Source organism: Pseudonaja textilis, chromosome 14, assembly GCF_049901715.1.
Source record: "Pseudonaja textilis isolate UNSWEBS1 chromosome 14, rPseTex1.2, whole genome shotgun sequence".
NCBI classification, from domain to species: Eukaryota; Metazoa; Chordata; class Lepidosauria; order Squamata; family Elapidae; genus Pseudonaja; species Pseudonaja textilis.
In genome coordinates, this window is record NC_142003.1 from 11,295,646 (window position 1) to 11,307,928 (window position 12,283).

A 12,283-nucleotide genomic window follows, 5' to 3' on the forward strand; every position below is an offset into this window, starting at 1 on the left:
AAACTCTGTCAGGAGACACACCTCTCCTGGCCACAAGTGCTCCCAATTGCCCTCTTTTATTTCAGAACCAGACAAATTTCCCCCCTTTGAGATCCTTTTTGGTCACCCCTCCATACCCTACTAGGATCCTTATTCTCAGCCTAGATCCTCACTCCCTTTGCTTAGATGGGGGGGATAGGGTTCTCTCTTCTTATCTTACAGCCCTGCAAAAGAGACTACAGACCTTCTGGACCCAGAGTGCACTGACACAGACCTTACCCCTGGAAGAAGCCCTGCATCCATATGAGCCAGGAGATTGGGTGTGGATCAAGTTCTTCACCAGAACCTCCCCTCTACAACCCAGGTGGAAAGGACCCTACCAAGTTTTACTGACTACACACACCACCATAAAGGTTTGCAGAATGAGACTCTTGGCTACATTGGACACATGCAAAGCCAGCAGTTATAGACCATAGCCAAACTCCACCAACAATCAATCCCACCCATCAAACTCAAGAAAGATCGGGACACAGATCAATGGACGCTTGCAGCATTCTTCAACACTGTTGAACCACACCACTGTGAGGAACCAAGTGCAAACGTTGCATTAAACAAAACTGGACTCCCAGGTGCTGAGTTATAAACTATTTTTTTTTTATTTTTTGTCTCACCTTCTCCATTTTTTCCCCCTTTTTAAAACATTTTTTAATCGTATTTTTTTTAACAAAAAGGACTTTAACCATACCTTACTCATAATTTTTTGATACTTGACCTTTTACATTTTTTTTACATTGCTATTAAAAAAAAAAAGAGGAGGGGGAGAGGAAGGGAAGAAAAGGAATCTAGCAACGGGGAACATGAAATGCAGTATATTCTATGTATTATTATGTGTAATAATTGTAACATTTGTAACACAAGCAACTGCGTTCCTGGAACCAAAGCTTATCCCAGAGAAAGGAAAACATATGGGAATGTTTAGCAAGAGAAATACTCAACACCACCACCAGCAGGAAAATCGAGCCCTCAGAAGAAAGGCATTTTCCAGCCTTTCAACAGTACCAGGCTAAAAACCTGGAGACTGTGAGTTCTTGTCCCACCCTCGGCATGGAGCCAGTTGAATGGCCTTGCGCCACTTATTCTCTTTAGCCCTGAGAGAATAGAGATTAAGTTTCACAATTGTGGCTGCCATCTTGACTTCAGGGAGGAACCACAGCACGCAGGTTCATCTACTCCTCCTACCTTGTTAATGGAATCCCAGATCGTGTGATTTATGTAGAAAGCAAGAGGCCCAAGGTCTTCAAGGGTTGTTTCATCCCAGGAGGCAGGAGATCTATGTCACATGAAAATAGGTGTTAGATAGTGATTGTGTGTAATATTATTGTATGGGATACAGCTCATGGCCAGCAAAGCAAAATTAATAATTAGGTAAATGTGCAATTCTGACTCTGAAGACATTTTGAAAGATCTGCTTTTTAACATTTTATAATTTGAAGAAATCTATAAAAATAAACCTCGATCTATGCTCCCTTCCCATTAATTCAATGGTACTGCTAATTATCATCTTTGTGTGTCCCTATAGTTCATGGCAGTAAGTTACAGTCTTAAGTTACAGTCTTTGACCAGCATAACCCCATATTGATAAATACATATAAACTTAAATGGTAACTAAGCAGGACTTCCATTCATTTCTGTTTTCCATATTCCTTTCTATCCACTCAAAAGCTAACTAATATTTTCGTGTCCACTATGAGATATTTCCATAATATATTTTGAGAATCTAGGGGTGGGGTGTTCTGCAAACCTGCGGAATTCCAAAGGGCTATTTCTTTTTTCTTTTCTTTTTGCCTTTGTGTGAGTGCTGGCTCTTGGTGACTGCCAAGAACCTGCAGGTTCTTCGAAAGATTTCAGAAGAGGTTTGCCGTTGCCTCCGTCTTGGGAGTGAGAGAGAGTGCTGTGGGCGAAGGCTGCCCTGCTAGTTCGGTGTTCAGGGGAGAATAGAAGTCTAGGTCACCTTCAACCCTGACTTTCAAAGGGCTAATAGCCAGGCCCCTTGTCTCTATAGATATTGCCAGTTAGACAAAATAAGAAGAAAACAGAACAGAATAACAGAGTTGGAGGGGACCCAGGAGGTCTTCTAGTCAAACCCACTGCTCAAGCAGGAGACCTGTGGTGGTGAACCTATGGCATACATGTCACATGTGACACACAGTGTTGTAGTTCGCCAGCAGCAGGTGCAAACGGCAGAAGTGTCGGACAGTGAGGACAAAAGGGGACCAGTCAAGGAGTCTGGAGTGGACTCGGATGAGGGTCCTGCATCCGATGCAGGGATGGGGCTAGGACCATCTGGAAGTGGGATGCTGCCTTTGGAGTCTGGCAGCAGTGAAGCAGAGGACCCCAGGGAGCCTGTTCCCAGTGCGCATGTGCACAGAGCTGCTAGAAGGTGAGAGCAGCTGAAGCAGAACGGGCAACTCGGGAGTAAGGCTGGGAGGTGATTGCCCCTCCCCTGAGGGATAAAAATCAGTGATGAAAAGCTTTTCAGGAAACAAAGCAGTTCAGTAATTTCCAAGTCCGTCTTGAAGCTCTGTACTCTGGTCTCTGTACTCAGTATTCTGGGGTTTGGGGTTGGTTTATGTTAAGCCTTAATTGGACATCTGTTTGTTGGCAGCATTCTACAGCACTGAAAAGCGTGCTCTTATCTGGACGAACTGTGCATGATTAGTTTTGGCTGGGAATGCAAGTAATTCCCAGCATTGCATTAAAATGGGTTTTACTTTTAAAATCAGTTTGTGTTTTATTAAGTTTGACAAAGCCTGGGTCAGAACATGCAGAGCCATTTGTGCAGGCATGCGAGCCCCAGCCAAACTTAACTGCACTGCACATGCGTGTGCCTCCCAGCTGATTTTCAGGCCATTTGAGGCTATTTTCACCCTCGTGGAGACTTGAGGGAAGCCTCTACAGCCTTGGGAGGCCTTCCAGAAATACCAGAAATGCCGAAGCAGGCCCGTTTTCAGCCTCCCAAGGCTCCAGAGGCTTCCCTCGAGCCTTCAGGAGGGCGAAAATGGCCTCTCGCGGGCTCCAGAGGCCCTCCGGAGGCTGAAAATGGGCACTTCCAGTATTTCCGGAAGGCCCATTTTTTGGCCTTTCAAGGCTGCAGAGGCTTCCCTCGAGCCTCCGGGCGGGCGAAAACTGCCTCAAACTAGCCGAAAATCAGCTGGGAGGCACACGCATGCGCAATGCAGGTAAGAGGGTGGGGTGGGGGTGTTGTGAGTATGTGCATATGGTGGGGCACATTGCATGGTGGTGCTGACACACACATATGCTTTTGGCACACCACAATAAACAGGTTTGCCATCACTGCCTTTCCAGTCAAGTGGTTCCAGTCAAGTGGTTGTTCTGTCTCTTTTTAAAAGCCTCTGGTGATGGAGCATCCCTGGATAATTGTTCTCAGGAAATTTCTCCTTAGTTCTAAGTTCTCCCCTTGATTAGCTTCCATCCTTTGATCCTTGTCTTGCCTTCGGGTGCTTTGGAAAATAGGTTGGCCCTCTCTTCTTTGTGGCAGCACCTCAAGTATTCTAACCAGGGGTGGGATTCAAATTTTTTAACAACCGGTTATGTAGGTGTGGCTTAGCGGTCATGTGACTGGGTGGACGTGGCTTGGTGGTCATGTGACTGGGTGGACATGGCTTGGTGGTCATGTTATTGGCTGGGTGTGGTCATGTTATTGGCTGGGCGTGGCTAACTCAACATCACTCACATCGAGGCACGCATCACCTTGCCTGGCCTCTCATGACTGTGGGGATGCTGCAACAGTTGTAAGTGTGAAAAACGGTCATAAGTCACTTTTTTCAGTGCCATTGTAACTTTGAATGGTCATTCCACACAAGCAAAGTACCAGCAAAGGTGGGAGGGGAACTGCAGAGGTGTTCCTGAGACAGGAAGTCTAGTCCTTCCAAGAATGTTAATAAGGGTTAACGGAGAGGCAATTTCTGTAAGCAACACCCAGAATGTTTCCTTCCTGCCTTCCTTACAGGATTAGGCCAGTCATTTCTTCTAACAACCGGTTCTCTGAACTACTTAGAATGTTAACTATCAGTTCTACTGAATAGGTGAGAACTGGTAGAATCCCACCCCGATTGTAACACTGCTATCATGTTTCCTGCAGTCCTTCTTTTCACTAGACTAGCCATGCCCAATTCCTGCAACTGTTCTTCATGTATTTTAGGCTCCTGCCCCCTAACCATCTTTGTTGCTCTTCTCTGCACTCTTTCGGGAGTCTCAACATGTTTTTTGCAATATGGTGACCAAAACTGGATACGGTATTCCAAGTATGGTCTTACTAAGGTTTTATAAAGAGATACTAACATTTCACGTAATCTCGAGTCTATCTCTTTGTAACCTAAGATTGCATTGGCTTTTCTGGCTGCTGTCACACACTGATGGCTCATATTTAAGTGATTTTGAGAATTTCCTGTTTGTGTGATAAAAAATGGGTTTTTTTTTCTATTTTTAAATTTTTTCTATTTTTAAATTTTCAGAAAAATTTAGAATATAGAACTCCCAAAACATTTAAGAGAAACAAAGAAAAAAACACAAAACATTAAAAAGGTATATTCAAAAACTTAGTTCATTGATATGTTTATAAAAAATTGAATTTTTGCATTAAAATTAGAGACAATGTGCCGTCCCCTGCCCCGGTCTTTTAATTGCCCTTTTAAAACAGTCCTTTTTCATTCTTAAGGGACTCTCACTCACCCATATAAGGTGTTCCCACTGGCCAGGAGCATCCTGAGGGCTGTAATCTGAGCAGCTGTGAGATCTGGACACTCTTTCAAATTCTCCAGGATTGCCAGGTCGGAGTCTGTGATGGTGGGTGGCTTCATGTCACACACAAAGACTCCCAGCTTTTGGAGCTGCTCTTTGCTGAGTGAAGTATTTTTTACTCCCTTGTAAAACAGAGATTGAGCTTAATATCTGATCCAGGAGTTTTGCCTGGCTAAGGGCAGCCAGAATTTTGCACTTCTCTTTCAATACCTGATCAATCTTTAATCTGCATTTGGATGAATGCCAAGTTGAGAGCCATGCTTGTGGAGAACAAAGCAATGCTTTGAGTCAAGAGGAGAGTAATGTTTGAGGGTTTTTTTGGGAGCGGGGGCGGGTAGGATTTCCTGTGTGACTGTAAACCAGAAGCATTAAAATCCAGTCCGGGATTACCATGAACAAGTGGAATTCTGAGTCAACCAGGCAAGGTTGGATTGGATCCAACCACCCTTTTATTTCTCTCTCTGCCTCTGATCTACCCTCTTCTGGAGGAATTGTAGCGGCTTAGAATATCCACAGAGGCCAATCAGAACCTGTTTCATCCAAATCTGGGGCCCCAACTGTGAGCCATTCGGAACTGGCAAGTCAGGCAAGTGTGTGCGTGCGCACAGCCTCACTTGTGCAAGCAGCAAGTGAGTGCTTGTGTTCCATTTGTACGAGTGGTGGGTGCATGCTATATAATGTACATGTACTATTATATTAAAATATGTACATTATAAAACATATCCCCAAAATGAAACTAGAAAAGGCAGGGGTAAATAAATATAAATCAGTATTCTAACCTATCTTCTCACATCTGAATGAATCATCTTGTGCACTTCTTGAGATGTGCACATCCCGGTTTAGAAAGCCTGCTCTGTAGAACACAAAAGTCAGCCAGGAAAAGAGAAGGAGGGAGAGAGAGTCATTACTCACAAAACAATGCAATGCATTCTCCAAAAGTCTGGTCCGCTGGGATGATCCATTGGCCAATAAACTTAGGTTCCCTTGGGAAGCCAAAGTGTAAAACATTTCACAGCTTTGATGTTCTACTTTACTAACGCTGGGAAAAAAAACAACAACAGAATTTTCATCATTTAAGATGCCCCACCCTCCATAGCTAGATTTTGAGTAATTGCATAAATATTTCATATCATGTCATAAAGATCATTGTTGCTCCTGGGACTCGTATTTTGGACAGTTGCTGGAAAAGGTTAAAATTGTTAGAACCAAAAGAGAGCCAGAAGAAAAGCTGTAAAAGTGACTTGAAAGAGGCAAAAAAGACCCTTCCTTCTGCTGGAAAGTCCACTTCAGAACTACTCACAGGAAAAAAAGCAGAACATCCGCTGGGTATCTGCTGAGATTTGTGGTCAGGTTGCTTTTGATGAGAAGTCTGGCCATGCAGGATAGCTGATGGGAAAAAAAATAAGACATTGCTGTCACAATAAGCAAAAAAAAGAAGGTCCATAAACTTTCCAACCATGTGGCCACCTGCATGGCTGCACTTCAGCACATCTAATCTCCATCAGCATGATTAAAATCCAGGTGAGCAGACAGAAGGTGTCTTAGGGAGTCTTCTGGAGAGTTCTGGGGAATTGGGTGGGGCTCAAACACCCAGAAGTTACATGACTGGGAAAGACTAGAATCAGAATTTTAACAGACTTTGCATAATTAAAACTATGGCTTGCTAATTTTTTAACTTAATGCTAAGCAGAACATTAAAGGTCATTGTTATTAATCATGTGCATTCTGGTTCCAATTCACTTATGGTACCAGAAAAGGCTTCTTTCAGCTGGAGATCATAGTTTAATTCTTCCCGAGAAGACTACAGAACTGTCAACAAAGTAAAATGGAAGAGAAAAATCACCCACAAATTTTTCAGATAAACTAACATATATTTTAGAGGCATTATTGAACCCCACATCTGCCACTGTAGACATAAAGCAGTGCATAAACAGTCAGAAATAAAATCTAATGGGACATTAAAAGTGGAATGAATGGGGAAATCAGGTCTTTGGCTGACTCCTTGCACTATTTCCTCCAAGAATTGGTATCTATGGTGTGTTATTCAGACAGAAAACCCACATGTTCATGACTTATCAAGAAGAAAAGAGAGTTGGAGCTTTTTTTTCTGCTATAAGGAAATTCCCCCTTCTATATAATCCTGAAGTAAATAGGTGGGTTGATGGTTTCACCAGCTTTAGGAAACCACAATAAATTAATTACCCAGCTATCCTTTAATATCCAGCCAGCCAGTGTCAGGCTTGTCTCAGCCAATTCTGGATGTGTGATAAGCAAATGTTCTAAGACAAAGGTCTTGAGAGGTCGGTTTTATGGCAAATGCTAGAAAAGCCATTAATGAAAAAAGCCAATTTATAGATGATGGCTGGATATCACAAGTAGAATTCAAATATTATCCTGTTTCATAGCAATCTGCCAGGCTCCTGCTTTGGGCAGGAACAGGGCCTGGGCCTTTTTTCTTGCCACTGACATCACAGACTCCTGGCTTCTGCCCCACTGTATTCAGCCCTTGCCCTCTTTCTACCTTGAACCTGGGTTTGATCTGAACCTGGTCCAAGAGATCTCCTTACCTGTTCTTCACTCAAATTGGCCTTTTGACGCCTCACTTCTTGGACTAGGGAGGAGAGCTGCCCAGGTATCAGTTTACTTGCCACATCACACTGAAAGCCTTGCAAGATGAATGGAGAAAGCCTGAAAGCCACAGAGATACACTGAGTGAAAGCCACAGTCTTAAAAGATAATTACACCAGATTTCAATAAGGGCTTTGTTCTCTCACAAAAGAAATGGATGATCAGATATGACTGTCAAAAAAACAAAGTTTGCAGCCCAGAATCTACAGAATTATCAAAATTCTGTCCCTGCTATAGAGGCTATAAATGATGCACAAGCTGCTGAGAGTCATTTGCTTGAGACGGGGCCTATAGAAATCAAATAAAGATATAAAATTTTAAAAGAGGCAAAAATTTGATCAGTCATAGCTACCATCTTGACTTTCCTGGCCCCCTTTGTAGAAGTTCATGTTGAATATCTCAAGTATAAGTAGTCCTTGCATTACCGTCATTGGTTTAATGACTGCTTAACAACTGCAAAATTGGGCTTAGCAATGGAAGTTCTGGTCTCAACTGTGGTGGGAAGCTGAGGGCTACTTTAGACAGAGGCTCAAACTGAAATGTTGAGAGCTTGATAGGTCTCCCAAGAATGTAACACATGCTTTGCTAGTTTGAAAAATAAAACTATTACTGTATGTATATACAACATGCTCAACCCATTTCTGCATGTTCAGAACATACTAAATCATAAACTAACCAAATGGGCATTTAAGTTCAAGAATACACACCCTAGGTATATTGTGAAGAAGCAAGCTGCTTAAGCATGATTGTGTCATCATTCCCCATACAGTTTATAATTGAAATATCCTACACTATTTGAAGGACAAATAGATAAATAAATTCCATCTGCAGCTGCTCTATCTTGGTTTTCTCCTTACCATAACATCCTCCCTTACTCTACTATTATGAGCCCAGAACTCACATTGTGTAGTTCTCAATTCTGGTGAAGATATCTCCAAACATGACTGCTGCCTGGAATGAGAAGAGCACATCAGAAGCAAGAAATGCAAGAGTCTCCCTGGTTCAGTCAGCAAATATGCCCAGAGCCATACCTGTTGTGGAGACCACGGTTTCTCGTTGATTTTGTGGAGATCTGGAATCTGGCCTCCAAACACCAGCAATGAATTGGGAACAAATTCAATTAAATTATCTGGAACATTATTTAAGATGTCATCAAGAGAGGAGGAGCTTGAGAGGATCTGCAAATGGCCCAAAGAAAGTCAGAGGACCTGCTCCAACCAGCAGGTTTTAAAAGGTGCATGTAGAATATCGGTTTAAAGGCAGGGGACGAAATCCCGGAAAACTAGCGGAAGGGAAGGGGACCCAATTCTGCACAGTTGGATCCTTTTTGTAAGGTCATAATCCCCAATGACCAATGAAGGACTCATAGAATCATAGGACTGGATGGGCCTTTGGAGGCCTTCTAGTCCAACCCCCTGCTCAAGACCAAAGTCCTTATACCATCCTGAACAAATGACTGTCCAATCTTTTCTTGCAAACCTCTAGCAATGGAGCATCTACAACTCCAGGATGCAAGCAGTTCTATTGATTAATTGCCCTGTCAGGAAATGCCTCCTTAATTCCAGATTGAATCGCTCTCTGACAAGCTTCCACCCATTGCTTCTTGTCCTACCCTCAGGTGCTGTGGAGATTAAATGCTGCTCTTTTCCCTGGGATGGCCTTCAAGTATTAGAAGACAGCTGTTGTGTCCCCCTAACCCGTCTCTTCATTAGGCTAAACCAGGGGCGTCAAACTTGTATTGTTATGACGGCATCATGTGACATCTCGGGATTTTTTCCCCCTTTGCTAAACTGGGCATGGCATGATACATCCAGTCCACAGGCCACCAGTTTGACAATGCTGGGCTAAACATACCTAGTTCCCTGAGCTATTTGTGATTTAGACTCCAGACCCCTTACCTTTTTGTTGTTCTCTGAACTCTTTCTAGGACCTTGGCATCTTTTTAAATTGTAGTGACCAGAATTGGACACCGTATTCCAAGTATAGTCTCACCAGTGCAGTATAAAGCACAGTACTACCCACTTCCCATGATCTTGATGCTATTCCTCTGTTGATGCAACCTTGGACTGCATTGGCTTTTTGGGCAGCTGCAGTAGATTCTTGACCCACACTTGAGTGGTGATCCACCACAGACTTGCAGATCTCTCTCACAATTACTGCCGTTGAGCCAGGTACTGCCTATTCTATACCTGTGCATTTGGTTTTTTCTGCCTAAGTGCAGGACTGTCATGCCCCTGTCGGAATCTGATTCAGAGGAGGAGGCTGAAGAGCTGACAGGGAGTGGGAGTATGGCTCCATTGGCTGTGGAAGAAAGTGGGGAAGGGCAAAGTCCAGCTGGGCAGAGCAGGGGAGAGGTAGAGCAAGGCAGAGGGAATTCAGAGGAAGACCCAGGCCCACCCCCTCTTCATCCTAGGGCACACAGGGAGGAATGGAGAAGGGAGCAACATGAGTTGCATGGCTTATGGGGGAGGAAAGGGGCCCTGATCCCCTTCATTAGCTGCAGCTGGGAAAACAGTGTTTAAAAAGGGAAGTTGCGCACAGCAAACTGTTGGGAACAAATCGTGCGTTATCTGGTATCGTTGAGGCTTATCTAGGTTCCTGGTGTCTTCCTAACTGTATGTGTTTTGCTGGACTTTCAAGTCTGCAACTCCTTCTCCTGCCCTGTCAAGGTAATTACTGCAGCGTGGTTTGTGTGGATTTTTATTTACACTTTGTATGTACTTTGTTTTCAGACTGAATTTCCTCCACTTAAAGGCTGTTCTTGGGAGAGTTTTTTCTCCCCAGCCAAAGGTAACTGGACATTGGGGGCAAAGTTGGAGGCATTAAAGGGACTTTTCTTACTATGTGACTATGTTGCCTTTGTGCCACACCCCTTTGGGTCATCACAAGGACCTTCCTTTTCTAATCACTGTACTGCAACTTGTTGGATGGCCCCATTGTTCAAGTCTGTCAAGATCCTTCTGAATATTGAATCTATTCCCCAAAAGACTTGCAATTCCCCTCAGCTTGGTTTAATCTACAAATTTGATGAGTTCCCCTTCTGTTCTCTCATGTACATCATTCATGAAGTTATTGAAAAGTCCTGGGCCTAAGAGAGAACCTTAAGGTACCCCCCTGGGTGCTTCCCTCCATGTAGATGTAGCTCTATTGAGGACTACATGCTTGGGTGCAGTTGATCAGTCAGTTAGGAATCCATCTGGTCTGAAACCGTCTATCCCACATTGTTCTATCTTACCAAGAAGTAGGTTGTATCTACTTTATCAAATGCATAACTTAATACGTTTATATGCAATTAAGGACTTTTATAACTCAGTGGTTGCTTTTAGGAGAGCTGTTCTCCTGAAAGGGAGTTATAGTAATTGTACAAAATAAATCAGAAATGTAATGACAAATTTCAATATCTATTCCCAATTTGGCTGGAAGGCAGGGAAGCAATAGGGTTGTAAAGCTGTACATAGCACTGCAACTTTCTTCATCAGCAGCTGACAGAAGCAAGAAAGATGCAACCGCAAGACTGGCCAACTTTGATACCTTACAGCAAGGGCAAGTGCCAGAGGGGGGCTCCCCCTTTCACTCTTGGCCTCCAACCAGAGGCTCCAGAGCTAACTGCCAAGGAGGCTTTAATCAGCCTTCCTGCAGCGAGCAAGGAGTGGTCTGGATGCTGCAAAGACCTTCCAGCTCTCATATTCTTTGATTTGTAGCAGATGTAGCTGGTTGAAACTTGTTGATTCATTCATTTATCTAAGCAATCCTAAAGGGACCCACCTCTCTCCCAACATTTCTTATAGTCACTTTTTCTCCTCTTACCTTGCTGACAAAGGCCTTCTTCACATGATCAGGACTTTTTCTGAAAGCTGTCTGAAAGCTCACATTCTTGGCCAGCTTAACTACAAAACTGACTGTCATGGTGTCAAAACTGTTACCCGGCAAGCCTTCTGCTAGGGTACCGAGAAGCACAAATTTCTCAACTGTGTCCAGCTGCAGGAAGAATGAGGTAGATGGTCAAGGCATAAATCTCCTCTGCCAGGATTGGCCTAGATTTGAGGGGGTGGAAGTCAAATGCCCTTTATTGGGTCAACCACCCTACTCATTACCCAACCTCTTTCTCTGATCCCCTCTGTCTATTGCCCTGGAAAAAGAGGGGATTCCAAGAGAAGAGAGATTGAGGCTAATTGTTTCCCTTGTAACTTTGCCTCTTCCAGAATGTTCTTTCTCTGGTTGGGGAGAGGAGAGCAGGACCACACAGTCCTGCCTGTTTGGTTAGCAATACCAACATGTCCATTTTCAATGGAAATCTATTGGGAAAGAATTGCGGACAAGGGGGGAATTAGCTTTCCACATCCATCCTTTGTCTCAGTATACAAAATGGGCACACATTTCAGAAGATGACCGTTTCACTTCATCTCCTTCTCTGCTCTCACCCTCTTGATTCCTTCTTTATCTCTTTGTTCATGTGGTGGTATTGTGAACAGGCAAAATGAATACACAGAAGGCCTTCTCTTTTGGTCAGTTCACCTGCCAGAGACATTTTCCTACATTATTTCCTTTCCCAGCATTAGTAAAGTTAAGTTTCAAGCTCCACAGGTGCCAGCTCAAACCATTATAGAGAAGATCTATTCAGAACTTAATGTCACCTTTGGCAGACATTCTTTTGTAAGCCACAATGGTACATACAAAGCAGGGTGCAGGGCTTTACAGGGGAATTTAAAAAGTTAAGATCATAACTGTGACTGCAATTTTGACTTTTTAAAACTTCCTCATGAGTGCCCTGGCAGGGCATGCATTAATGGGAGAGTGAGGGTGATGGCAAACAAGAAACTATTCCAGAGACGGGAGGGGAAAACATGATTGAGGT

The 12,283-nt window shown here is 43.5% G+C and overlaps 1 protein-coding gene across 2 annotated transcripts in view; it reads right to left on the reverse strand.

Annotated features, from left to right (window-relative positions):
* The window catches only part of LOC113438567 (uncharacterized), a 68,120-nt gene that overhangs the window by 17,471 nt on the left and 38,366 nt on the right, over positions 1 to 12,283 (reverse strand). For both annotated transcript variants that reach the window (XM_087912516.1, XM_087912517.1), the window contains 8 exons: positions 11,236 to 11,406; positions 8,460 to 8,606; positions 8,330 to 8,379; positions 7,368 to 7,488; positions 6,101 to 6,186; positions 5,713 to 5,839; positions 4,732 to 4,922; positions 1,219 to 1,309 (listed from right to left, as the gene is read on the reverse strand). In XM_087912516.1, the coding sequence (XP_087768642.1) occupies positions 1,219 to 1,309; positions 4,732 to 4,922; positions 5,713 to 5,839; positions 6,101 to 6,186; positions 7,368 to 7,488; positions 8,330 to 8,379; positions 8,460 to 8,606; positions 11,236 to 11,406 (984 nt within the window). The remainder of the gene's footprint in view (positions 1 to 1,218; positions 1,310 to 4,731; positions 4,923 to 5,712; positions 5,840 to 6,100; positions 6,187 to 7,367; positions 7,489 to 8,329; positions 8,380 to 8,459; positions 8,607 to 11,235; positions 11,407 to 12,283) is intronic.